The 27,922-nt window shown below is 42.8% G+C and overlaps 1 protein-coding gene across 2 annotated transcripts; it reads right to left on the bottom strand.

Moving 5' to 3' along the window:
• CMTM7 (CKLF like MARVEL transmembrane domain containing 7) lies at positions 1-27,922 on the bottom strand (the record flags this gene model as incomplete). 2 transcript variants are annotated; one of them, XM_082299002.1, is made up of 5 exons in its annotated part: positions 27,735-27,922; positions 7,375-7,548; positions 4,540-4,638; positions 3,426-3,507; positions 1-3,076 (listed from the first exon to the last, which is right to left on the bottom strand). In XM_082299002.1, the coding sequence occupies exons 1-5, from the start codon at positions 27,894-27,896 to the stop codon at positions 3,063-3,065; spliced, it is 531 nt and encodes a 176-aa protein (XP_082155128.1). In that variant the 5' UTR covers positions 27,897-27,922. The 2 variants fall into 2 exon arrangements, with proteins under 2 accessions (XP_082155128.1, XP_082155127.1); XM_082299001.1 differs by lacking the exon at positions 1-3,076 and having other exon boundaries at positions 3,409-3,507.

Raw genomic sequence — 27,922 nt, 5'->3', positions numbered from 1 at the left:
TCCCATATTTGACAAAGCTGCAGACAGATGGAGCTTTCAGAACCAGGTTGACAGTGAAGGAAACTAAAAACACTTTTGCTGGCAGAAGTACAGCAGAGAGGTGTCAGATTCCCTGCCAGATGGAGCTGTCATTCAAAGACCCCCGGTGGAGCTGGTGATAACAGAAAATCTGTGCGTTTCTTGGTAGACATGCTTCACAAGGAGGATTTGGGGAAAGCAAGGAAACTTTGGCAGCAGAGATGTCAGTCTTCCAGCCTGAGAGCAACCTGATTAGGAGCATCTGGTGAGTCAATGGACCCAGCACTGTCACAACAGCCAAAGCTGCAGGAATATTTTAGCCCTGTCAACAGGCACAAAACCCAAAAGGGAACTGGTAACTTCCATCTCTTGATCCAGTATAAACAAGTGCACTTACAGCAAAACATATTCTTTGGATGATCACAGAACATAGTTCAGAAATTCTTTGGTTGTTAGACTGTGTGAAATTCCCCTTGATTTTTTTTTTCTCCATATGGTGACAAGTGACAGAGCGATGTGAGAGGCAAAAAAAAAAAAGCTAGTATAGTGCCAGGAGAGGGGGCATGGTTCCAGGAGGAAGTGGAAAAGGCCTTTTCTGCAAAGCAAGCTCAGGCTACAGCCCCAGTCCTTAGCAGGTGCTTCTCCCCACTGCCACCACAGCGCTGAGGTCTCAGCTGCATTCACACTGTCTGCAGCAGAACACTGTCTTCCCACCGGAGTGCCAAGGGGGGTTAAAGGTTGTGGGAAGGTAATTACTGTCAATCTGAGGTGATACCTCAGGAGGTGAAGGAGAAATAACACAGTCTCTTTCCTCTGGGGGAACAGGAGAGGTTGTATCCTTAAACATCTATCATATCAGTCCAAATTAAAGCTAGAGTGCTGGTTTCCAAAGACTGTAGTTAAGTCAGTCTTGGCAGGAGGACTGGTGATCAAGCATCTCTGTTGCAAAAAATTAGACAGACACACACGTGTGTGTGGGTGTGTGTTTGTGTGTGGGTGTGTGTTTGTGTGTGTGCTTTCTTCTGCAGGTATTTTCACTCAAAGTGCTCAGAATGAAGTCCCTTGTCACGTATGGCCATTTGACTGGTCCTGTGCAGGCAGGGCAAGGAAGACTGAACTATCACTGACACTACTGACTGGATTCCCAGCTGAGAAGAATGTTTGTTCTCTTAAGCCAGAGAGCCTCTGAGCCATGCTCAGTTCGGGTTGTTGAAACAAAAGAAAAAAAGGCTCATTTCTGACTAAACACAAAACATATCATCTGAAGGCAGGGGGCAGAAGTTGAACATTGTAAAAAAATAAGAAATAGCCAATATGAAATCAGTAACAATATATCTGCCTGTTATACAGTTTTATTTGAATAATCCTCTGTATTAATGTTAAAGCACTTTATCTTGGAGTGACTCTATGTACCTTCATCCACTAAAAACAGACTTTTGTCCTTTCAATTTGTTTCCTGCTCTGTGTTGCTCTAAATAGGGCACTTTTGAAAAGGATTAGCAAAAAGAATCACAGAAACTGTGCACCATGAGGAGGGGGATTCTTACCTCTCCAAGTTATCTGCTCACTTATTTTTATCTGCTTACTCAAAATTTTTGACACATTAGCAGCTGGCCAATTTTATGTTGTCAAAGAGTTAAAAATAAATTCTAACTAAAGATACATATATTAGGATGGGAAAAAAAATAAGGTGGCAACAAATAGCAATATATGTTGGCCTGCCATGAGGCACATAAAGAATTTTCCAAGAGAACCATTAAATTACTTAGCAGTATTGATACAGAATTTCAAACAAACAGAAAAATATACAGCAGGCCAGAAAATGCTTTTTTCTCCAGACTGTCCCTGGTAAACGGTATAAACCAAACTTCTGCTGCACCATCATGCAGTTGTCTTGACAGAATAAACCGAGTTCTACTTCACAGCTCAACATGAAAGGAGAAGCACCAAAGAGGAAGAGAGGCCCATGCTTCCTTTTTTCCTGCAAAGAATTTCCAGCTCACCGGAGATGAAGTGCAAACAGAAAGACAAAGGTGCCAAGAAGGTATTGTCTCAGCACTGAAGTTACATAGAACTTCATGATGATACCAGGTTGGACAGAACTGAACTGTTCTGTCTGTCCAGGCTCTGGGCAGAGTCCCCAAGAGCACAGATTCCAGCTGAGGCAGAGAAAGTGACAAAACCACATGTAAGAGAGAGAAAGAAGCACATTGCTCCATTCACAATGGGCTTTCCATAAACACTGTTAGATTACAAAGAGAATAATTTATAGCAAATGCATAGAAATTTTCTACAGAAGAGGTCTTACTGTGAAAAGGAGAAAAAAAAAAGACCCCACAAAACATTAAACATATATTCTTGGGTACATATTTTCCTGTATTTGGCAAGGGAAGTTTTTAAGAATAATCTTCGATTGCTAAAAATTCATGGAGAAAATCCCAGATTTCATTGTGTATTGTTGGGGCTAGGAGGGAGTGTTTGCAGTGATGTATTCAAGTTGCAGTTCATAATTTTTGATGCTGGGTGAGCTGATGTTAGAAACAGTCCACAGTTAATGATAGAAAGAGGTAACAAAGGCTTGGGTCAGGTTATCCAGGCACAAATTAGTTTGTAACTGTTCCTTTGTTAAACATATAATCCTTGGAAGTTCAGAATCAGGTAGGAATTTGCAGGATTTCCCTTGTGTAAACAGGTGGAGGAAATCAGAAGCAATTTTTCCATCCCTTGGAAAGGAGAACCAAATGAGTTCTAAATGCACTTATTGTAAATAGCTGGAAATGGCCACAGCCCAGCTTGTGAGACAGAAGTTGTCTTTCTCTGAAACAAGCAGGTTGTCCATTATAAACTTCTTTGGGTGGGGGGAGGTGGGGGAGCAAAAAAACTTTGGTTCACAACGTTGTTTTGCCTAGGCATTCAAGTAGATCTTCCAAAGCTACCAGCTTGTCCAGGCTAGCAACAAAATACCCATGGCTCTCTCCTCAGTAGTGGACGCTCCTCTTTGGTATCCTGTTTTGTAAGGCAGATGTCTTGCACAGGTGATGGAGTCACACAGATGCATCTTTGAAAAGGAAGACAGTGTCACTTGTGTTGCCATAAACAAATTCATCCAATTTATTAAGCAACACACTGGAAACCTTCTTTTGGTAAGGGGTGGGGAAGGGAGAAAAGAAAGCATCGCTATGTTCACTATTTGCTAGAAGCAAGTTATTTTGCTCTTGTAGATATTTGTTAACAGCTGTGATAGCGTCTGTGTTGACAGAAAATTTGGAATTATTGCTTTTTGAGTAATTTTGAGTCACAAGAACCAGGGCATTAATAAATCCTTCCAGGTAGACACAGCCCTGTTCCAGAAAATATAAATAGTCACTTTGGGAAGGATTCTGGCAGTTACTAAGCATGATACTTACTTGTTGACTGTGTTATGCACGAAACCTTGTAGGATGACCACATGCTTATAACACAAAGTATTGTAGCCAGGAACCCGAAAGTCTGGATGAGAAAACAAACAAACCACAAATACTTATGGAGCATTAGATGACACATATTCCATGCATGTATGGACACTTTTGTATACTCAGCTACACATTTTATGGGATTAACAGACCCGAAAAAGCGGGTTTTTTTACTCCATTCTGCCAAAAGACTAAAAAACCCAAAGTTCTCATAGTATAATAGCAGCTTATGTCTTGTCAAAACAGCAACTGAAAGATAGACTGAGAGTCATGCACAAGGAGGGAGAAAAAGCTGGACAGCAGCATGGAGTCTCGACATCTAAATTTCTCACTAGGATTCTGCAACAAAGAAAAGACTGTTTCTAGCATCTCTGATTACTGCTCTTTTACTGCCCCATTCAAAAAAGTCTTTCCCTGCTGTCTGCCAAATAAACAAGTCAGGTAGGTCTTCTAGTCTGTTTGCATCACCAGGACTAAGTTTCTGAAAGTAATTCTTTATTCTGGAGGAGCTGTATTTCAGGTCCTGCTGCTGTGAAAATACTGTCACCCTTGTGACTTGTAAGTCATGCCTTTCTCTGTAAAGCCCTCCAGCCAAGAGAGGCAGAGAGCACCTGCCAGTAAGTCAGCTCAGAGTCCCAGTGGGTTTTAGCTCAGGAGAAATTATCTTGGACAGGGCTCTGTTCAGGAGCAGGAGGCGCTGAAAGCCGGGGGTTGAAATCCTTTAGGTAACTTTCAGCTGCTACAACAGTCTTTTGTCAAAACTTAATTGTCTTAATTCTTCACCTAAACACATTAATTCCTATGAGTTAAAACAGAAGCGTTTGGTTTCAACACTCTGGCAGGACAAATACCAACTTTAGTGGTGAGTCTGGTGTCTGACAACAAAATATTTTTGTTGGCACTGTGTTACAGAACATTCACTGAAATGAGCTAGAAGGTAGTTCACCCAACCAAGACACAAGTAAGGCAAGTGTGTAAGAAAACAGAGGTACAAGTGAGAGATTCCCAATGCCCTACTTAATATATTTTGCAATTTTAGAAGTGTCAAGCCTAATAAACACAGTCTTACCGCTCCAGCCACAAGTCCAGTTATATTGTAACTCTTGGCTGCTGCTACAATCGATCCAATGAAAAGCAGAATTGTACCAATTAAGTAATGAAGAAACTCCTGAAAAGACAAGCACAGCATGCATCAGAAAGGAAACTTAGCTGGAAAGTGTTTTGATATGTCTCAGAAAGAAAATAAGTTGGCAGAGATGACTCAAACCCTCAAACCCAGAGGACAAAACATAGTCAAAAGGAAAAAAAAAAGCAAAACAAAACAAAAAACCAAAACACAAATCCAACAACTCACCTTGTGAGTGAATTTTATACCAAACCTCAGTTTCTGTTTAAAAAAGAACAGTTTAGGTCTACTAATGTTACTGGAATGAGATTTACTTACTGGGTATGGATGCAATCCTTTCAATTCAGCACGGTACATTACATTATTGCATCAAGTGTGCACCTTACTCAAGACATGGTTCTGAAGGAAGGAAGAAGCCTTAAGGAAATATTTCTCTAGCCTACATGAAATGGCGTAAGTGGAAAACCAAATGCTCCTACTTCTGATAATCTTAGAAAGTAAGCACTGGATCTACTGCTGCATTTACTAACAACTTACATCAACCAAGCCTGGAAACAGGAGGGAAGCCATCAAAAGCACAGCTGCAGTAAAACATGATGCATTGAAGTTTTCTGAGAGAGGACCAAGTCACCACTTTTAAACTTTTCTCTGGTGTGATAAGTATCGATCCAGGAGTGAACTTTACCTTGTAACAAGCAGGAAATATCTGTGGATTTAGGTTTTGAACCCTCACAGAACTTATGACAACCAATATAGGTGTTTGCAGACTGAACATGGGTTGTTTCTTGTGCATGGTGGAGTGGGCAGGTGGATATCTGCTTCCTTTATCTGCACTGCACTACCAGCATGAGCCAAGCAAACAAAAGGGAGAGGAGAGATTCTGTCTCAAACCAGAAGACAGAATACAGCACCAAAATGAAATTGTCCAAGGAAAGCCCAGAAGATGAATAATCTACCATACCAGTTTCACTCTGCTCAGGTGCTAAAAAGAGCTGAGAAGGATTTTTCCTGTAAAGTAGGCTCTGAGACCACAAGTTACTTCCCTAATTTGTAAACTTGTTTCAGGTAATCAAAATCTCAACCCTTGCATTTGCCAGAATAAATTATATGCATAAGGAGGCTTCTCTGACTAGCCCATGACGCAGCAGGCAAATGGGCATGCCATTGCCTCCTTGGAGACATCAAATAAAGCAGCGTACACAGGCTACCACTTTAGAGGAATCCAAGGGATGGGCAAAGCCGCAACAGAATCATCAAAGGTTACATTAGGTGGAGAACCAACCCCCGGCAGGGCTGGAAGAGTGCCCCTCTGGGAAATACTTCCAAGCTTTAAAGGGTGTCAGGAATAAACAACCTCTTGAACAACTTCAGCTTTACTGGCTGCAGATCACGCCCCTGACTGCAATGTAAAGATCCTGCCAGGAAACTCATCCAAGTGCTAGCTGGAGTTTCCCAGAGTCTCTTATGTGTCTTCCTCTTCTGTCCTAAAGATACTTAAATGTGACTGAAAATGAAGTTGTTTGTTTTGTAACAGTGCAGCAGTGTTCAAGCATCACATCCCATAAAGCTTTCTGAAGCCGAGCAGCCACAAACTTCAGTGCCTTAAAGTCACTAATGGCTCTGGAACACAGAGGAATGATTAAACACACCACAAAAAAACCCAAAAGCAGCCCATGCAGAGGCAAAAATTGCACAGCAATTACACATTAAATGCTGCTTTGCAAAACTGTTATTTATTAGCTTACTTCACTCCTTTATTTCAGTCCCTGCGTCCATGTTATCTCTAGATATATAAGTACCTTTAGGAACAGATAGTGGTGGCACACATCTGAAAAAAAAAGTTTAACCACATTCTTTAGCTAAAAAGAAAAAAGAAAATTATATTTTTCTCTCTGGTTATAAGTGGATGAATGGACAAACTGTTATCTTAGATCTAAATTACTTATGTAGCTTCCATTAACCGCCACCCAACCACTTCTTGGATTTCAAAATTCCTCTCTATCTCTCCAGCTGGCTTTCCCCATTGCTTCGGTCCTTCTTCAGTGGAACTAACATATGTAAGGGAGGCATGTTCTAAGAGGTTGTTAAAATCCATCACCCCACACTAGGATGCAGAATTTTCTGTTAGCTGACCTGAGCCAGAGCTACTGAGGAAGTTCAGGTCTCACATTTTCGGTGCTGCTTGTTGGTTCTCTGCTAGGATATGAGAGATGGATGTGTATGGGAAATGCGGGAATGAGGCAGGAACATCCTGCAGGATATCCCAGGAATGGCCAGGCTATGGCAATCAGGCTGAGGCTCCTATTTTTTGCTATTGTTTAAGTTACCTAAAACCATACCAAAAAGAGACACATCTGATTTAAATAGCACTCACATACTTTATTTTGGGACAGGATGTAGTACATGAATTCTAACACAATGATTCGGTACTTTAGCAATTCCTGAGCTGCTATAAATGACCTGAGCTAGGACCCATCTACTGAAGGCTTGATGACCAGTAGCTTCTTTTCAGTTGTCTCTTAATAAAATTATTGCCTTCCATGGAGTAAATCTAGATTTATATCTGTGTAAAGGAGAGTAGACTCAAATCCAAATCAGCTGAAACTGAAAACTTACAGTTACAGAATCTGCTGAACTGAATACAAGCAACAAAGGGATTTGCATACAAGGCAAAAAAGAACTGAGTGAAAGATAGCCTATCTTTGTGAGACAGCACAAGAAAATGGGCTGAGAAAGTGAAACATCAACCCCCAAGAGAGGAGAGGAACCCAGGCTTACCGCGAGTGGCCAGCTAACGCAAGTCAGCTTCCTGTAGACTCTGAAAATGTGCATGATGTAGAAGAACAAAATCATAACCAAATCGCACATGGTGACAATCTGAAAGAAGCTGTATGCACTGTAATCTGTCCATGGAGAATTATTTACACTGATGAATCCAATCAGCAGGGAGATCTGGAACACAAAAGGCGCATTAAAGGTTTTCACTACAGTGCTCAGAGGGCCATGGAGATGATTTTAAGCACAACAAAATGGCACTTAGAAACAGAAGACAAATATCTAATGTAAATGGGATGGTCCCAACAAAATGGAGGACAAAGTAACGAGCATGATAATAAGGTTTTATAATTTGCTGATAAATGAGCTGAAGCAACCATTAGGACTGGGGAAAGGGGCAATGGCCAGAAGGAAAGCAGCAGTTTCAGCCTGAAGAACTCAACTTGAAGATGGCTCTATGAACATCCAAAGAGGCCTCAAATAGAGAAAAGGAACTGAATGCCTGGAGTTGCACCAGTGACTGAAGCATCTAAACCCCACAGACTTTCAGAAGGATCTCACTGAAAGCTGTGAAAGGGGAGGTGTCCATGAACACATGCGCCTTCACTTTAATTTAGTGATATTTCTCACATGCAAAATCAGAGGACCTGAGCTAACAGTTTTACTCCTCCTTTTCTGCCACCTACAGAGCAGAAGTACTAGTGGACTGAAAGGCAGTATCAGAGCAAATAATGTAAACATTTGGAGGAATTGATTAATTCACCTCACCCCCAAAACTTTTATAAGTTAACACTGCCACATAAAACTATGAAGCATTATTGTACAACTTGTTTCAGCTGTAAACTTGCTAAGAACAAAAGCTATTTCATTTTTTCAATCTAAAGCTACTTGTTTATTTTACTAATCTTGCTGCTTCCACCAGCCTGGCTAACCTGGGTGATCAAAATAAATCTACTGAGAATATACTAAAATATTTTTTTTATTACAGACTCTGTCAATGCATGCTTTCAGCCACTGTAATTTTTAGTTAATCCAAAGTCAGCCAGAAGCTGTAATGATTCACATTTTAAGTGCTTCTCCTAGACATTAAAAAACTATCTGAGGAAGCCAGCACTTCAAGACTGCACCATCCTTTCCTGCACACTCATCTTCCAAACTCCTAACCAACTGCATTCATTATCAGAATAATTTCCTTAAGATTAAAAGAGAAAAAAAACCCCCAACGCCCAAACAACACAGCTTAGATTCTCCCTTAATGTTAGCCATGTTTCACCTCCTCAATTCTAAGTGGACAGGCTAAATATATGCATGATCAAGGGTAACCAAAGACTCTGTAGGTAAGAACTTCAAGGACTGTCACCTTCACCAAACTCCATCTGAACTGTCTTGACAGTGAACCACCTCAAAATGGTGGCTTCAAAGAAAAACGTCAGTGCTCTGGATTCTTTCCCGCACAAGTGGCTACGCTGTTGTCAGACCTGGTCTAGCTCCAGGACTTTTACTGTGGCAGACCAAGGAGTTGATACTAGCACTGTAAGTGATGCTCACTCCAAGCCAGCAATGGGCTTCTGCATTACAGTAAGCCTACATCTCCTCTCACCTTTGAATGGACACAGGGCAGGGAAGACAGGACCTACAGATGCAGGGCTAGATCATGCTCCCTGCTTCTCAAGAATGGAGGTCACATGTGCCTTTGAAAATGCATGATACTGCTCAGTCCCTGTCTCCCCAAATATGTTCCTGCCCTCTGGTTTGGGAGTGTAACATTGGAGCGTCATCCTGCATGTTCAGTGCTTCTGTCTGTACTACGCCTGACCTCTGGGTCTCACTGCCTTGCCTCTGGGGAATCCAAAGCGCATGGAGTCTCGTACCTTGTGCGTGGCACAGCTTTCTGAGATGCTACATTTGTTAGAAGACAACAAAGCAACATTCTACACAATTCAGCACTTAAAGAACTCTGGCCCAGTTCTTCCATTCTGAGATAATTTGGATGCAGTTTTGTCCAATCTATGTCTACATCCACCAGGTCCACATTAAGCAGTGGTTTTGTGAGAGGCCATGGTGTCTGTCATCTTCTCCTTCCTCCTAATTTCACTTCCTGTCAGTATTGGCTCCTCCATCGATCTGTGCTGAGCCACCTCAGTGGACTAAGCCAGCAGAAAAGTGAACTACTGAAAAACAGCTTTACTCTGGCTCTGCCATCGTGCAAGGCAGGATCAGGTGAGCAAGGGAGTCTGAGGGAGAACTTAGGACTCCCACAGAAAGGATAGGAAGGACTGAGCTAGCAGGATGGCAGCAACCAGTGCCATGCTGGCTTCTCAGACTGCCACAGACCTTCAAGCTCAGCTCCCTGAATCTTAATTAATCTTAATGTCAGTTAAGCAGAGTCATCTGACTTAGCCACTGAATAACCTGAACAATAAGAAGGAGATAATTTACCCTATAATCTAGGAGAACACTTTAAGTGATGCAAGACACAGCTATTATTTTCATAATTTAAAACTAAATATAATGAAATTTTATTCTATAGGAAGACTCAACAACAAGTCACAGCAAGCACTGAGTCTTGCTCTTGGATAAAGGTGGGATGAGGACAATGTTCTCTAACCACCAAAGGCCAGAAAAAGTTTCCCTTATTCAGGTGTCTTCACAATAATCAGTTCCCAGTTTCAATGACACTGTTAAAATCAAGAAGGAAGCGTTAATTCGCAGAAATATTAAGTCTGCCCACCGGCTCATTTCATGAGTGAACAATTAACTTTAGCATGTTTTTTTACGGTGTACAAAGGATAAGGAGGACCAGACTCTTGAAGTACAACTACCATTCAAATAATAAAAAGCACTGGAAAAATACCCTTAGTTTAAGCTAGACCCAGTTCTTTCAATTTCATGGAAGCATAGCAGTATTTTTCTTTTCAGTTAAAAGGTATAAAAAATTGAGAAGCATAAAGAAGAATGTGAGCCATCCAAGGACAGAAAATACATCTGAAGTGTTACGATCCTCAGAAATAAGAAGATACATGGTACCTATGAAGAATCTGCTCAACTCTTCCTCAGTAGGGTAGAACTGTGGATTTGAACAAACATGCTTTCCATTTCAACAGTTCTTCATGATTAGAACAACTCCTAATCCAATTAGTAAAGATTCTCCCTTCTGTGATTTTAGATGTGCCTCAGCACATAGATAGGAAGAAACCACTGCATGGCAAGAGATATTTCTTTCAAAGATTTACTTTCTTAGCATAAACTTTGCAACGTGAGATTTACCTGATGTTTCTAAAGAGGGTCCTCAGTTCATAGGCACATGATTCTATTTCACAGGACGGGTGCAAAGGGGACTCTATCAACAACTTTATATAAAGCTGTACCACATCTGCCACACTATATTGCCTGCAGGTACAGTCAGAGTTTAACACTCACCTGTTGAACAAAGAATGCTAACAAATGCAGGTAATAGAGCCACACAATATCATGTGTTCTTTAAAAGCAACAAATATTGAAGTTCCTTCACCAGATACTGGTTTATTATGATATACCATGTGATGACTGTATGTTTTTTCCCCCTGGGATTCCGGTTTCCAGAGAATTGAGTGATAAAGTGATAAATATGTAACTGTCTAGCATACAGTTGAACATCTATCTCAGAAGTCAGTTTGTGGCACAGAGAGAGAGAGAAATGAATGGCAAAGCACTGAAGTGATCAAATGTTACGAGTGTTCTTTATGCATCTGTGCTCAGGGGAGCAGGTTTATATACCCTGAAAATAAAAACTGGAGGCACAAAAAAATCCAGGGCACTGCTATTTTCACTTCAATATAGCATTTCACAGGTCATGAGAGCAACACAGATGTAACCCTTAGCCAGCAAGCCAGTGGGACCAGAAGTACAGGTCAAGTGATGGTCAGCCTCATGAGAAGATTTCAATGTGCTCCACAATAAATATCTGTGCTCCAGACCTGCATTCCAAAAGGGGTGAGGGACACATTGCAGGGCACTATTATTTAAGTGCTTTCTCGTTTCCAAGAAGCAAAATAAAGACCATATGCATTAATCAACCTCAAGGAGGGATTCCTGGATTTAAATGAAGTTCCATATTTACTGTTTAATAGAAGTCAATTGGCTTAAACTAATCCGATTCTTGACTCTCCTTTGGACCAGATATTTGAATTGTGAAGCACTTTTAGGGACATTGGTACCTATCAGGAACTATCCTGCAGTCAATTCAATGGGAGCTAAAGGCACTCAGCACTTAGCCGACAGAAAAGACATAACAGAGCCTTCAAGGCTTTTACAGAACTGGCATTCTCTTCCCTACTTTGAGCTGAAGATGAGGTAACCACATCCTCTGCCATGTGACTGTGAAGAATTCCGCCTCTTAAATGGCACTGACATACCTTCCCAAGCCTAAACCCCATTCTGATTTGAAGTTAACTCAGATCCACCAAAAAAATGAAACACAATTTGTTCTTTCCTGATGTGGTCTTCTTCCTAAAGCAGCCCTGGGAAGCTGTTGGCCACCTTCACCACAAAAGTACATGGTTGGCTCATGGTCAGTGTGTTGTCCCCCAAGATCCCAAGGTCTTCTCTGCAAACTGCTTTCCAACCTCCAGCCTGTATTGGTGCAGGGGCTTACTCTCAAATATCTCCAGATACAGGACTTGGCATTTCCCTGTGTGGACCTTGATGAGATTCCTCTTTGTCCAGACTGCCAAGGTCCCTCTCCATGGCAGCACAACCCTCTGGCTCATCGGCCACTCCTCCCAGGTTTTTCATCACCTACAAACTTTCCAGAAGTGCACTCTGCATCATCATCCAGGTCATTAATGAAGATGTGGAACAGTGCCAGCCCCAGTATGGACCCCTGAGGTACACCACTAGTGACTGGCCTCCAAATGGATCTCATACCACTGATCACAATCCTCTGGGCTGGGTTGTTCAGTTTTAAATCCATCTCAATTGCCCACTAATCTAATCCATACCCTGTCAGCTTGTCTCTGAGGAGGTTATGGGAGACTAGAACCTTACTAAGATCAAGGTAAACCACATACATCACTCTTCCCTTGTCCACCAAGCTAGTCACCTCATTATGGAAAGCAGTAAGGCTGGTAAAGCATCATTTCCCCCTTGTAAATCCATGCTGACTACTTCTGATCACCTTCTTGTCCTTCATGTGTTTGGAAATGCCTTCTAAGAGGATTTTCTTCATCATCTCCCAGTCCCAAGAGACTGAGTTGAAGCTGACAAACCTGTAATTCCCTGGATCTTCCTTCCAGCCCATAGGGATTAAGTTGGTCTGTTCAGAATGGCACACTTTCCTTTTGTACCTCTCAGGCTAGAGAGGATAGGGAAGGACTGGACAAGAGGGATACATTCTCCTCCCCTGTGTTACAAAATGCTTCTGGAAGTGTTCCCTGGAAGTGTTGTTTCTTTTTTAAAATCAGCTGTTTTCCTCCTTGTTTCTTCTCGTCCCTGACAAAGAATAAGCATCTGAAGTCCATTGGCCATTATTACACTCAGTAAAACCCAAGGAAAATTTATATCAAGACTTCAAGGAAATGGATCTTTCACTGCAGGAAAATTCAGCACCTTCTTAAGGAAAAGAGAGGAATCATGCCTTTGTATTAAGAAGCAATTATATATAGCAGGAAGATCCAACTTCCAATTACTCCTAAGGCAAATGCATACTGCAGAAAAGGCCTGTGGCATTAGGCCCAGATGCTGTTGTACTCCTGATTTCAGATGGCTTGAATTCCACCTAACTCCCTGTGTTCACGCTTGGGTGGCTGTAGTCCTGCAGATGCAATTAGGTTACATAGAAAGCTTGGCTCCAAACATCCTGTCCCCATGGGAGAGGCTGGGCATGATGCTGGGACCCAGAGCAAGCCAGCCACACAGTCCTCAGCCTCTCTGCTGGCTGGGTCCTCCTGTGGTTTCCAGTCCTGTCATCAGTCACAGAGGCCACCAGGAAAACTGCCCAAGAGCTGCCTGCCCCTCAGGACTAATGGGCTGGGCTCTCCTACACTAACATATCCTGCTGGAGTGCACCAGCACAGATGGAAAAGCCTAGGCCAAGCTGACAAGTTCAAGGAAGCTTAACAGAGAATCGCCTGCTCCAAGGAAGGGGCAGGCAGGAGTGCATGCCCACTAGTCCAGAGGTTACATGTACAATTTTCTTCACTAGTGCCCTGAGGGTAACAAAGGAAAGGACTTGTTTTGCTCTGCAAGTACCTACAGGCCAGCTGGCACCACAAAGCATTTTCTGCTCATGTGGTAGAAGACTGTAGTTTATCTGACCGCAGAACAATTTGATAACCCAGGAATCAATCTGTACAAGTGCTTCGTATGATCTTTTTCTACTGTCCTGCTATAATTGATGTCATAAATAAATAAAGCTCTGGCTTTATTGCCAATTATTCTGTAACATTTGGAGAGAACTAAATTTTCCACAGACACAGCTACCTGCACAAACATAAATACTGAGAAGAATCTACTCTTAAAGGAAATCCTAATGTTCTGAGGATGAGAGGCCCATTTCCACAGGCAAACACTGACACAACAAGGGAGGAATTGAAAGACACTGACTCTTGAATCCTGACCCCAGTTTTGTAACCGTATTTCTGTCTAAACTTCAGTAAATCATGTATTTCACCACTTCAGCTCCTCCAGTCACCCAATGAGGACTAATAAAGACTTCATACTTATTGTGCTGAAGTTTTTCACCTTCAAAACACTTCAGACATGTAAAATAAAGATAAAAATTTTGAGGACTGCTAATAAATGTCTAGGGTAAGATGACTGTTTTCCTTTACAAAGTGAATGAAAATAGATGCTCACTTAAAAAAACCCAAACAAACAAAGAAACAAAAAAAGACAAGACAAACCCCCCAAACCATACCAAAATACCCACATCCTTTTCCTCCCTGTTCCCCTCTCCAAAAAGCCCAAATGGACAATCAAGAGATCACAGACATGACAGACATGCAGGGGTGAAAATCATCCAAGGAGGAAGCCACACAATAACAAGCAACAGGAGGAAAAGGTTTGCTTTCTGAGAGTTGGTTTGAGTTCGTTCTGTTGCTATTTCAGCACACAAGATAAACAAAAATAGAGTCCTAGCTCACTGTAAAATGGAAATTGGCATTTATTTCCTGCCTGTCATTTATTTACTTATAACCAACTGTGAGCAGTGCTTCCAAAAAGCACACCATTGCACAAGACATTGCAAATAAACCGTTTTCTAATCTTTAATACCAGGACTACTTTACTACTTGTCCTCTTGACCATCCTTGACTGTTCAGTACTGCACATTATCAGTCACTCTGTGCTGCACTATTTCACTACTCTGCTAGCGCCCGTGGAGTACAGGGTACCTTTCCCCCTGTGGCTGTGCCATCCCCTGCACAGGGGCGATGTTCTGGTGCGGCTCCACAGCAGCTCGTGGGCGCTGGGCTTCCCGTGGTTAAAATGTATTGATAATGTATCAGTGTTTCGGCTGCTGCGGAACTGTGCTCACACAGCAACAAGGCTTTCCACCTCTCTCCTCCCTCCCCTCATCCCAAAGGAGGCTCACAAGTGGGCAAGACACTGGCAATGACAGCTGGCTCCAGCCAAGCAATGGGATTTTCCAGCCCATATGATGTTGTGTTCAGTGATAAAAGCTCAAGACAAGGAGGTTTAAGGGGGAATATTTTAGGTTATTGCATTTCTGTTCCCAAGCAACCATTACATACAGAACCACAGACTCACAGAATGGTTTGGGCTGGAAGGGACCTTAAAGACCATCTATTCCCAACCTCCTGCCGTGGGCGGAGACACCTTCAACTAGACCAGGTTGCTCAAAGCCCCATCCGGCCTGGCCTTGAACACTTCTGTTGATGGGGAGTAGTGGATGAATTTACAGCTTTGCTTGTGTGTGCAGCTTTTGCTTTCCTTATAAAACTGTCTTTATCTTGATCCACGGGTCTTTTTGGCTTCCTTCTATTTTCTGCCCATCTTGCAGGGGAGGGCAGTGAGTGAGAGGCTGGGTGGGTATTTGGCTGCTGGCTGGGTTTAACCCACTACACATGGCCTACCCCTTATCTGGATTTCTAGCTGCTGTGGTAGTACAAAGAACAGTATTAAAAATCTTCATTGCAGAAAGACACTGACTATGGTTTTTGCAAATCCCAAGATCATGTACTGAATTGGCAGGCTGGAACTGCTGTCTCACCATGTAACTTTAAACTCTGGATAATAATTTTCTTCCTCTATATAGAAATAAGATGTGAAATGCCAACCAAACTGCAGGAGAAAAGATAACATCAATAAGAAGCAAAATTGCCTCAAGGTGCCCAGTTACAGAGAAACACTGTAACTCTTATCTCAAAGTTTTACCATAATACTGTGACATATACTTCCTCATATGCAATCCACCCAGCTCTGTGTTATCTTTTCATTTAATTACTTTGCCACGCAATGCATGACCACATCCTTGTGTTTCTCAGAGTATTTATTTTTCTTGAATTTTCCCCACTACTATACCATCCCATAAGAAGAGACAACTTTTTTCTCCAGTGTTTCCTTTCCTTTTTTCCTGCTCCTTATTCCCTTTCCTCTTCTTTCCCTCCATTACACTCCATATTTCTTCCCGTTTGTATCTTTCATTCTCTCCCATCCAAATTTCCCTCTGCACATGACAATGCACCTCAATTCCCTCTTTTAATGTTTCCTAACTATCTTGCCAACTCTCTTGCATCATGTATTGAAATTAGCTAACCAAAAACTATCACTATTCAGGGGAAAAAGGTCACAGGACAGGATTCAGCATGGTGCTACACCTGCACGAACACTGTAGGCAGCACCTTTGGTTCACCAGTTTCCTGCTGGTAATTGGTAATACCTGAAAGTGCTTTTCTTTTTCATCCATTGTACTTGCTGGAGGACTGATGAACCTTTGTACTGCTTTAATGTCCCTCCTCCTGAATCTGAAAAGAGGAGGACCCTGAGAACTATTCATAGAATTGATAAAACCTGTTTGATTTCCACTATCTTAAAACTAACCCAAGTTTAAATGCAAGCAATTGTACAGAAACTGTGTTTACAGATTGGGAGCAAGGGACAGCACTGACTCTCACACAGTTTCATCACAGGCTTTTTTTTAAAAAAAAATATAATAAGACCTAATGCTTTTTGTATTTGAACGCAAAAAAGTCAAAGTTTCCAGCTTGTGACACCAGCCAAGATAGTAAATGGAATTTTCCATCCCTGTGAGAGCCAGTCAGGATAACTGTGCCCTGGAGAAATGTCACTGACTGCAGCTGACAACATTTCCAAGTGTTACACCTCAATACAGTGAAGCAACACCCACATATTATTAAATACATATTTTTGGATGGAGTAAAATAATTTTTTAACAGCTTCCCAAAACAGAAAGATGAGCAAAGCACAGGCCAAGGTTACAATTGCAGTTCATGCAAGACTGGCTCAGCTAATTTAAGCAGCAATGTTGACTGCTGCTGTAATCGAGATTTCCTTCTTCCAGGGCAGTGTTGGAAACGTGAGCTGTAACAGAAAAACCCCTACTAGAAAAAGAAGATAAAAGGCACAGTTCATTTGAAACTTCATTAAAGACAGATGAAATCAGCTGCCTGCAAGTGCATGGTTCTGTGAAGCAGTCAGTCTTTGGTTGCACAATCATCTCTCAGCCCCTGCGTCTGGGCAGATTTCCTTCTTGTCTGGCTGCTTTGCTAAAATAAGGAGGCTGCCTGGCCTCTGGTAAGTCACTTCTTGTGTGCACCACCATCCACAGGCTATTTATTGAAGATAAAAATGGTGGGAGGGTGAGAAAAGGCAAAATAATCTCATTCAGACCCTCTACAACACAGATAAGAGAACAATCCTAAGTGGTGTTCTATATCTATTAATAAAAAGCTATCTATCTGCTCAGGCACAGGCCTCAGTGGTAGAAAAGGGTGTGGGGTAATCCCAGAACCAGCATATGAAGGACATTATTAAAGAGCCCTTGCTGCAGGGTGTTAGCCATGATCATTAAAAAGGCAATTCTTTGTAATGACTAGCTGCAATTAAGTCCTGCCTACCACTGATCACAGTGCATGCAGGACTTCAATCCCGCCCCTGCCAGCTGAACTAGCTCCCTGCCTCAATCCCACAGCTGCCTGCACACACTGAAAGCACCATACAATCCTGCATGTTATTTACTGAAAGCTGAGGACTTCATAGCTACATGGCAAACAATATGCTATATTCTCATCAGGCAGTGAATTAATGAAAAAAAGAAAAGCTTGTTACCCACAACAACCTCTTAATTTTATTTCTTCTTCTCTCCAATTTGTTTAAAAATCAACTTAAATTTAAAACATTCCAACTGTAAAAGCCCTATCAGTAAGGTTTTTCAATCTACATAAAAGCTGCACACACAACACTCAAACTATTGCAGCAACTGCGTAACATTGCACAAGTGCCATAATGCAAGTTACAAACGATTCCCTAAACACATAAAACCCACTGCAAAACACTATTAATGGCACAGCTGACTGCTAGCATGGCAGCAAAGGATAGGAACAGAATTTTTAATACAGCAAATGCCCTAGCAAGGTTCCAACTCTAGGAAACACAGCTGCTTTCCCTCTAAGTTTCGAAGAGGTGCCACCTGCAACAACTGAAAATACTGCTGTGGACAAAGCCAGGAGAACCCTGTACCTCATAGCTTGTTCATTCATTAACAAGGAATTAATTCTCCATGCAGGCAACAGCCCCCACATAACAACTAGCTGGCCACCCACTCCAGTGGTCTCTCCCACCAAGCAATGATCCCTGAATTATGGATGAGTCTGCTCTTTCAGGTAAGAGCAGAGACACATCCTTTATATAGCTGTGTTATTTTTCTGTAGATGCAAAGATACAATCACTTAGCCTATGCTCTCTGCCCTCCTCCCAGTTGTGGTGCCTGTTGGGAACCTGTGTCCCCCACAAACAAGCCCATTTAGAAAAATACTACCTTATTGCTGCAAAAAACCATATATGCACGTGGCTCCTGCTGTAGTTCACGCCATGGTAGAAGATCATCTGTCTTGCATAGTAGGGAGAATCTCTAAATCACATCCCAAAGGATTACAGGAAGTAAAAAACATTGTAAGAGACCTGAATGTCCAGAGTCCCCCAGAAAAACTGGAGTATCTGGTGATAGCAACCAAAAATGAGGGGAATTAATGTAACTGAATTTCTCCAGATTTGAAAATTGCACAGCAAGCTGTGACTGTTACTTCTCTCTTCTGCAAGTCAAGCACTTCCAACACCTAGATCATCCTGGAGAGCAATGTCAACCATTCCCTCCATTGGTAAACCCGAAAGTCAGACAGAATGACAGGAGAAGACCGTCCACAGTGTGAGTAGGTTTGTGTAAATGGAGAACGACTGCCTCAAGCACACAAGGTGCTTCTGAGGCAAGAGAAAGAAAAACCCCAGGAGGAGAAAAGAACTGTAGGCCAACAAAAGTGAGTTTGGTAGAACCTAAAAATTAAGAGGTTTGAGGCTTCTTAAGGAATAGCAGAAGAGTGGCTCTCGATGGCAGAATGGAATCCAGGAATGATGCACAGGAAAATAGAAGCTCATGGAGGTTCAGAGACACCTCAGGCATGTAGACATTTCTGGAGAACTTTGCACTTTGAGGCTGTCGCTGCAAAAGCAGCACAGAGCTCATCGACCCTGGCTTTGGAGAAGGAGTCCTCCTGTGGACAGGAGATTGCCCACCTCATCTGCCATACTTCCTTTTAGTTGGCTGGGAAGATGAACTGCTTGCAGGAACCAGGCACCTCTGAGACCACCACTCTGAACCATTCTCAGATATATTGTTTGGCTTGTTTGTATCATTTGCCCTTTAAAAAGTCAGTGCAGTCCCATATTGCCAGTGATAACCAATATAGAAAGAGCTTATTCCATATTTGTGAGCCATAGAACTCTTGTAGATAAATTTCATGGCTGTCTAAAAATGGATCCACCAAGTGTGCATGGCAATAGTGCCTACAGAGAAAGAGCCCACGTTGGCTGACCAGCCAAGCCTGGTTCAGACTGGCTGGCTGCTAAAAGCCCAGGGTGCATTGTGTATATTTACAGGCTGCAAAGTTTCCACCATGATCTGGATATCCAATACATATCTAGCAGCACAGAGCCAGTTAAAACTAAGATAGGAACTTATAACACAAAAAACAGTGCCCCATGGCAACGATCATTCTAGTTAACCTATCAAATTAGATGCATGAGAAAATAAAAAGCAATCTCATCTTCCTGGAAGTTGTTGCTGAGATCAGGGATACCATGTGAACCGCTCAGTAATGTCTCATCTCTCTGCCTGCCAACCCTCAGCGAACAATCTGCTCATCGCTCACCCTTACAGATGCTGCTCACAGCACAACCCCTTCTCACTGTCTGAGGCATTTAGTGCTTGACTGATTTGGATCTTCAGTTGACACCTGCCATATCTCTCTCTGCCTCAGAGAACACCACACTGACATCTGGCAGTCACACAGCAGTTAAAAAGTTTGTATCTATCATCTGCAGCAAGGGCTTTGCTAAGCCATGGCAACGGAGCCTTGAGTAAGGTCTCCTGGAATAAGATGAGGACTCGTTTACATCACCAAAGTCCACATTGTTAGGTGTGCTGGCATATGATGATTTTCATCAGGAAAACACAGGTGAGTTCCTGAAAACACCATGACAATCCCCAGACGAACTGGCATCATCACAACCTGGCTGCTGGATCAGGGTGGGTCTGTGCACACCAGGGAACAACCTTTCCTAAATGTGAACACTTGATGCTTGGCAAGGGGCCAGAGAAGTGAAGGGCAGTGAAAGAGGGGGAAAAATGAGAATAGATGAGATTCCCCCGTGTCACTGTTGCAGCTGACAGCTTTCAGTGAGCACCTGGAGACTGGCAGGCCTCTCCAACAGGCTGGGACAGCTCTCCTGTGTCTGCTGGGAAGTTGTATACTCAAGCAATTGCCAAAAGGCTCAACAAGCCAGCAGGTGAGAAGCAGCAAGTGGGGACTGTGTTTTTCCCAAAGAAAGAAAAGAGCTCTTGCAGAGCATGATTACAGACTCGAGGAAAATAGGCCAAGTCCCTCTGCAGTTCTGCAGCTGCTGCTGGTCATCTCACGTTAACAGCATACTTCTTGCCCAGCAGTCAGCACTTGTTTCTTGAACTCACTTGTAGCACTTCTAAAAAAAACAACACAACAAATTGCCAAAAATAATAAGAAAAAAATTATAAGAAAATTCCCCCTGAAGCAGCTTCTCAATTTTGTCATCATCACACTTCCATTTTCCTTAAGGGAAGCTGTGAGCAGAAGAGGAAGCCGTAAGCACTGCAGCTGCTGCTATTGTTGCAGGAAGAGCAGCCAAGTTTGTTTTGGCTTTGAAAGCTGCAGACACCTAGCCTTGACCAGTCAGGCACATCTGTCCTTGCCATTACATTCATCAAATGACCATCATCACAGTGCAGGGTGTTGTTTCAGCCACGATGACCCCTTAAGAATCTCAGTTACACAAAGAAAAGGAAGCTCACAGGTGGGTGAAAGGAAATCACAGCAATTTCAGAGTCTGAACCCTGTGTACAGAAAGTAGCAATTTCTGGCTGCTGTATACTTTACATATCACCACAAAATAGGAGGACAAGGCCACAGCACATATGACGTGACAAGAGCACAAAGGGGACAGCTCAGCCACAGGACTGAGTGAACACCTCACAGGGACTCCCCAGGGAGAGGAGCGGAGGAGACACTTACTCATAGAAGGAAACACTGTCTGGCTCTGGGGGACAATACCCCAGCAATGCCGAGGAGGTACCAGAGCCCCAGGGTCAGGTGTGCTTCTCTCACTGATGGCTTCTACTGGATCACAGTGAGACAGAGTGAGAACAAATTGTTCCAGCACCTATAGTCCTGGAACCCAGTGAAGGGTGCTTGGCACGATGCTCTTTATCATTTATAGGCTCTGAGCGGATGGAGACTGAACTTGTAAACAAGGGATCCGCTGGTTTCTGTCACTCTGTGGCAGGAGAGAAGGATGTTCAAAGGGACACCATCTCCAAACAAAGGGAGGACAGGGGACACTCTGATGCTCCTGCACATCTTAAAAGAAAGTCGCAGAGCAGTAAGAATCCATGTTTTTCACCACATCTTGTTATCCACAGACACCATGTGCACCTGATTAAGATTTTTAAATGGTGCTTTAAAATTCAACTTCCCATAAAACAAGTGTGCCAGGAAACCACTGCCAATACTTTACTCTGCTCTTTCAGGCATACTAAAGATGTCTCAGGTGATGCGGTAAATTTCTATGCTTCATTTCCCTTTTTTTTGTTATTTCAGAGAATGTATTTGCTAACCCCTGTTCAATCACCTCTACAGAAAGAATCACCTCTACATGCACAGAGACTGCTAATGAATGTATTGCAACAAATCCTAATGGATGCACCAAATAAGCAATGAAAGATGGCTCCAACTTTGAGCTTTCAGAAAGCGTCTTTTAATAAATAACAAATAAAACATTCACTGACACATTCAGAGCAGAGATACCCTAGTGTTTAATAATGACTATAACTGCCTTTCTACAAAATGTACTGGAGTTGATTTTTTTAGCCTTCTAGAGCAGTTTCAACATCAGAAAAACTACAAGTTTCTTTTTTTTCCTGAAAGAGGGAGATAGAAATTAAAGGAGATGGGGTAAAACCTTCCCCTGCCCAAGAGAAAAAGAAAAAGGACTACATTTCCAGCTTGTGGTTTGCAACACATGGAACCACTTCAAGCTTATGTACTTCCTGCCCTTCTGTGCCAGACACTTGTTGTTGTCCACAGTAGCCTCTATGGCTGCACTGTTCCCTAAAAACACTTACGGAGAAAGAAAACCAGAGAGCTGAAGTAAAGCTCCATTAGTTCCCCGGTTCTGTGTAACCTGGTGGACATCTGCATCACTGCAGCTGAGAACAGCTGCATGGAGACAAGACAGAAGGGGAAAATTCCTTAAACTGGTGTTGCTTGTGAAGTTTTGCCTCATCAAATAAAACTGTGTCAGCCCACCAGCAAGCACTCCTTGGTTAACATGCAGAGAACGCAGCGTTTGCTTCCAGCTCTTACGCAAACACCTGGACAGAAATTGTAAAATGGCCACCCAGAGCAGAGGCATGGAAAAAACACCACTGGCTGAGGTAGCCAGCGTTGGTGTTCTCAGAGGGGAAATAACAGGACCTCCCAGTCCTACTGGGCTTAATTAGCTTGGACATTCCTTACTCGAGTGCTCAAGCTTACTTTGGAGCCATCTAAGACTTAGATAATTTTTTTCTCTTTCTCTTTGTTCAGCATGCGCAGCAAGGTCCTTTTACTGCAGTTTCCAGCAGAACAACAAAAATAATGAGCAGCTACAACATAAAGCTCTGACCTTGGCCTCAGAAAACGTGTCTCGTTGCTTAGCCAGTAGTTTATCTTGCACATTCTTGGGGTGGTTTTCTTCAATCCACCAGAAAGCACAGTCTATACAAGAGTCACAGACAGGCTTACAATTTCAGCACCTCTACATATCACCAGAATGCTTCTCTTCTGACTGAGCAGCTTTATTACCATAGAGGCAAATTCATGTCACTGACACACTGCTGCAGAGAATTACATGTTTTACTTCAATCACCTCCATGGACAGAAAGACATTTCAGTCTCAAGATCAAGTTAAAAAATGAGTAGCTCTCAAATAGTTCCAAGCAGCACTTGCTTTTGTGAATTTCTTTTTCTTGCACTAACAGATTTTGCTTTCTTTTCATATTTTAACTTCTTCTGAATATAGTTCCCCAGTAAATTTGTCTGATATTATACAGCACATTCAGAAATGGAACTTGGCTCCAGCAACCGAACTACCAGCATTCTCTAGACTTCAGTGTTAGATGAATGAATATTCACTTGAATACAATTACACAACTATATGTTAGTATACAAATAACCCAGAGAGGCTTCAGCACACTTCAAAGTTACTCAGAATTACAGACTGTCTTGTTGGCCATTCACTTGTCAAGTATGTCATTGCATTTGTCAAGGCATACTTGGGAAATTGAATAGATACTCTGAAGAAAAGCTTTAACTATTGCCTTAGCATTTTTAACAAGTTAAAATGATGTTGTTAAGTCAACTTTTATTGAGTTTATCCTTTTTTTACATTGCAATTGCTTGTAAATCTTTTCTTCACCCTTGAGAAGGCAATTTTGATTTTTTGTTTTCTCTCTTGTGAAATTGATCGCTCACATTGAGCTGACAGAATCAGCACTGGTTTTCACTTAAAACACCCTGTGTTCTGAGGCTGTGCTTACTCTGACAGCTACTGTAACAGTAACAGTGGTGTCATTGTGGGAACAATGGCCTTCAGTCTAAACTGTGACAAAGTTAGTTTGGCCCAGCCTGAGGGAGGTGAAAGAGAGGCAAAGAAGGCCATAGGCCACTCCACAGCTCCCAGGAAAAAGGATTAGTCCAAGAACAGTTTGAGAAGCCTGAGAGACCTACACAAGCATGTGCTGTGCCGTGATGGCTCTCCTACATGTGAGCTCTCAACTCTTCTCTCTTCAGTCTGTATCAGTCACATGCCTGCAAAGCTCTGCACCAGACACTTTGGACAGGTGGTGCAATCACTCCTACCAAGTGCCTGAGAGGGGGACACCTATACAGGCTCCCCTGTCCAACATGGGCTGTGCTGAAAGCAGGACCTCATCCGATACAGCATCAGTCGCATCCTCCAGACTTCAGCTGTAAAAATATAAAAAGCACATGAGGGCTCCAGGAGAAATTCAGTGGCACTAGACTTGTTTCAATCTATCAACACTGGCACTTGAGCCACCCTGATGGCAATACAAATGCACATTCATACCACTGACCCTAATGGCACAGGATGCCCCAAAAAACTCCCAAGAACCCATCTACCGAGAACTTGGCAAGCTAAGCAACAGAGGTTGCTACGAAGGCTTACATTGAAACAAGTCAGCAGTAGCGCAGACACAAAGTAAATGTGCCTCAACCAAATCAGCATAGCTCATGCAAAATGCTCTAGAGTGCCACCTGCGACAATTTTGGCAAGCTGGCTAAAATTCAAGTCATTCAAGTCAGTTTCTCTGGTCTAAGTGTATTGTGCACACTGATACACACCCACTCACACACTTGCTTAGTACACTGGTGCTACAGAACCAAGGTGGCCACAGTGGGATCCTGCATGTATCCCTAAGAGACCTTGGCAAAACAGCAAATACCAAAAGAAAGAGAAGGAAAGGAAAGAATAAGCAAAAGCTGTATTAACAACATCAAGATAAACAAGCTGAAGTAAGATAGATGTTGAAATACTTTGTAATTTCCTGTCAAAATCAGAGTATCAGTTCAGACTGGATTTTGAAAAGAACCCCAACTAAGGTTAGTAACAGTCACACATAGAAAAGCAGCTTTCAAATTGTCTTACTGCCATACAAAATACACGAGTCTGCATAACTATGTTTTCTCCTCTATTTTATTTTCAACATATTTATAGACCATTCCCTAGGCCATGAAGTCAATGCATAAAATATACCCTCTTTTCAAAGCTATAACCATTCTGCAAGGTTAAAAAAATTGTCTAGTCAAAAAAAGTAAAGGAATTTGTGTAGGCTTACAGGCAAGAAACACTTTTTTATTCTTAATTTCATTCTATGCTAGACACCACAGCACCCAGAATTTCAAGAGAAAGCACTGATAACATCCAAAAATTAGCAACAATTCAGGCTGCACAATCTCCTCAGTATTCCTGAGTTTAAGCCCTTCTGTCTCACAGCAGAGCAGCTGCAACATTATCTTCTATTGCCTTCCTATGATTCCCATGGCATGTTGCTGTTGTCAACTATTAGAACTACGTCACACACATTTACATAAAATTGTTGGGGTTTTTTAGCTTGCAAGCACAGCAAATAGCCCTTAACTTTACAGTAAGTGATGAAATGTTTCTTTCTTGCCCTCTATCACATCACATCATTCTACTTCTTGGTAAAGGGGACTGAGGAAGAAAGAGAGAACAAAACTCGTAACGTTTCCTCTTCACAACCACAACTGCTCAGAGGCCCAGAACACAATTTAGTGTGATATATATCTAACCCAAATGACATTATCTTTACCCTTAGCCAGCATAATGGTTCTCCTTCTCAGTAAGACTACAGCTACTAGCCACATCAACACTAGTGCAGGAACGTTTACAGATTCAGCATAAAGAAATCTTTACAAAAAAAGTTACTGCCAACACTTCGTACTAGGAGAACTGAATGCTAATACAAATGGGCCTGTGGATATAAATACTGTCTGAGAAGAGATAAAAGAGAATTGTAAAAATATTTAGGTCTCCCTATTTTATTTGGTGCAGGAGTAAATCTAGAACTAACATATTGTGGCTATTTCTACATGCTACAGCACAAACATTTGGTTTTCTTACGGAATTATTTGAGAAGACGCTATTGTGATATGTGATATTAGAAGTTCATTTGCCCAAAGTTCTTTGAATACCTGAGGTAACTCCTACTCATGTTTACAGGCAAGCTGAAAAGCAGAAAAATATAAGAGGGTGAAGCTGAAACAGTGCAAAGGAAAATAATTTAGATTATTTTAACTTCTGTTAAAGTCACTGCAGAAAGCCACTTGCTTAAATTTGGATGAATTTTACATTGAACTGCACTGATAAAACATGACTTTATGCAAAGTATGTGAAGCATTACATAAAATTACATAGATTTACATGCAGCAGATGAAAATATGTAAAGCATGTAAAGAATGCATGCACTTAATACGTGCACCAGAAACTGACATTACGGCACAAATAACTATACTGTGGTAGCTTTAGGAGTCACACCCCAGAGCTGTAGAGACACCACAGCAGGATGGAGGGCAGAGAGGATTAGTTATTTCTAGTCCATAAAAGGAACTCTTCTTCCCACAGTGGTGAAAGCAAACAGACTTTCAGCTCATCAGCCAAGCACAAGTCTACTATTTTAGGGCTACAGGTTCAGTTGCAATGTAGACACATGCTCAAAAGAATGTCACTTGTCTCCTGAAAAGATTCTCCAGGTCTGGTCAATGGTTTGGGAACAACCCAAGCCAGACGAAGGCAGCAGACAACTGTTTGTGTTCCTACTGCACAGAACTCAAGTGAGGGACAACTCCCAAGTCCCAGGGGAGCAGGACAGATGCTCAGCAAGTGGAGGCAGCCATGACCAGTCACAGTCAACTTCATCTCTTGCTACTGAGGGTCATTTCTAAGGGCACCTGGCAGCTAATAATGAACTGGAAGGAACTGGGCAGCTTTTACAGAAAAATATGAGGATTTGATATTACTAGTCAGCAACTTAGAACATAATGAATCTTAACTTTGAATGCCAATTTAGAAATCTGGGTGACAATAACCTACACAACTTTTATAAAGTGACTGGACAAATACAGGCAGGGGGAAGAAGGCATTGGGAGCTCATAAAAATGAAGGCAACAACTCCAGGATAAAACGCTGCCAAGGCACAAGGTTTTGCAGGATGAAAATGTACATGTGCAGGTATTGGTACATGATGTCTTTCACTGTCTTTCCTGGGCATTATCACTGCCACTACTGTAATTAAGCTGACAAATCACCCCACAGATAATTATGTGCCATAAAAATGAGAAAGACCTTATCCATCTGTTAATCCTCTCCACATCTGCATGGAGCTGAATTTCATGTACCGAGTTAAGGCATCAGCTCAAATCCTGGCAGTGTTCCACCATCAACTGCTTTTGAATTTCAGCCCTACATCTCCCACATCCCTCCCTGCGTCACCGGGTCACTGCTGGAGGTCTCTGACAGACAGGGTACGGAGCCAGCTGCAGCTGGAGCCTCAGCTGCGGTGCCCACCTCTACCACATCGCTGTGGGCACTGGCACTTGGCCCCGTTTTCTCCTAAAAACTTACCCACGCTACGGAACGAGGTGTTCCAGTGCAGCACGATGTGCCGTCGCACCACGGTGCTATCGCGGTTAATGGCAAAAAGTTAATACTGCTACCTTGGGCTCACGCACGTCCGTCTGGTCAGAAGTGCTCATTGCTGCATTAGGAAGACGCAAAGGCAGCTTCCGACAGACGGCAACGCTCCGCTCTGCCAGAGGAACGTGGGCTTTTCGTCCTGATGGGAACTTCGAGAGCTGAGGGGCCAAACCCGCACGGAGCCGCGGCCCCAGCACTGCCCGACGGCGCTCTCCGGCCGCGTCGCCACAAGACCCGTCCGGCAGGGATGAGAACGATTCCCGCGGGCCCCGAGGGCTCCAGCAGGAGCCCCGGCAGAGCCCCCCGACCCGCTCGCCCCTTACCATTTGGGCCACCTTCAGCATGCCGGCGCAGGAGCGGAAATAGCCGCCGTCCATGAGCTCCGCGTCCGAGCCCGCCGAGGAGGAGGCGACGGTGACGGGCGGAGGGGCCGCGGGGCCCCCGCTGCTCACCCCGGTGCGGATCACTCTCGCCCCGTGCGACATGGCTGCGTCCGCGCTGCCCTCGCCGC

The sequence above is a fragment of the Coloeus monedula genome, assembly GCF_965178545.1.
Source record: "Coloeus monedula genome assembly, chromosome: 1".
NCBI classification, from domain to species: domain Eukaryota; kingdom Metazoa; phylum Chordata; class Aves; order Passeriformes; family Corvidae; genus Coloeus; species Coloeus monedula.
The sequence above is the reverse complement of the archived record's forward strand: the minus strand, read 5'-3'. Positions and strand labels throughout refer to the sequence as shown.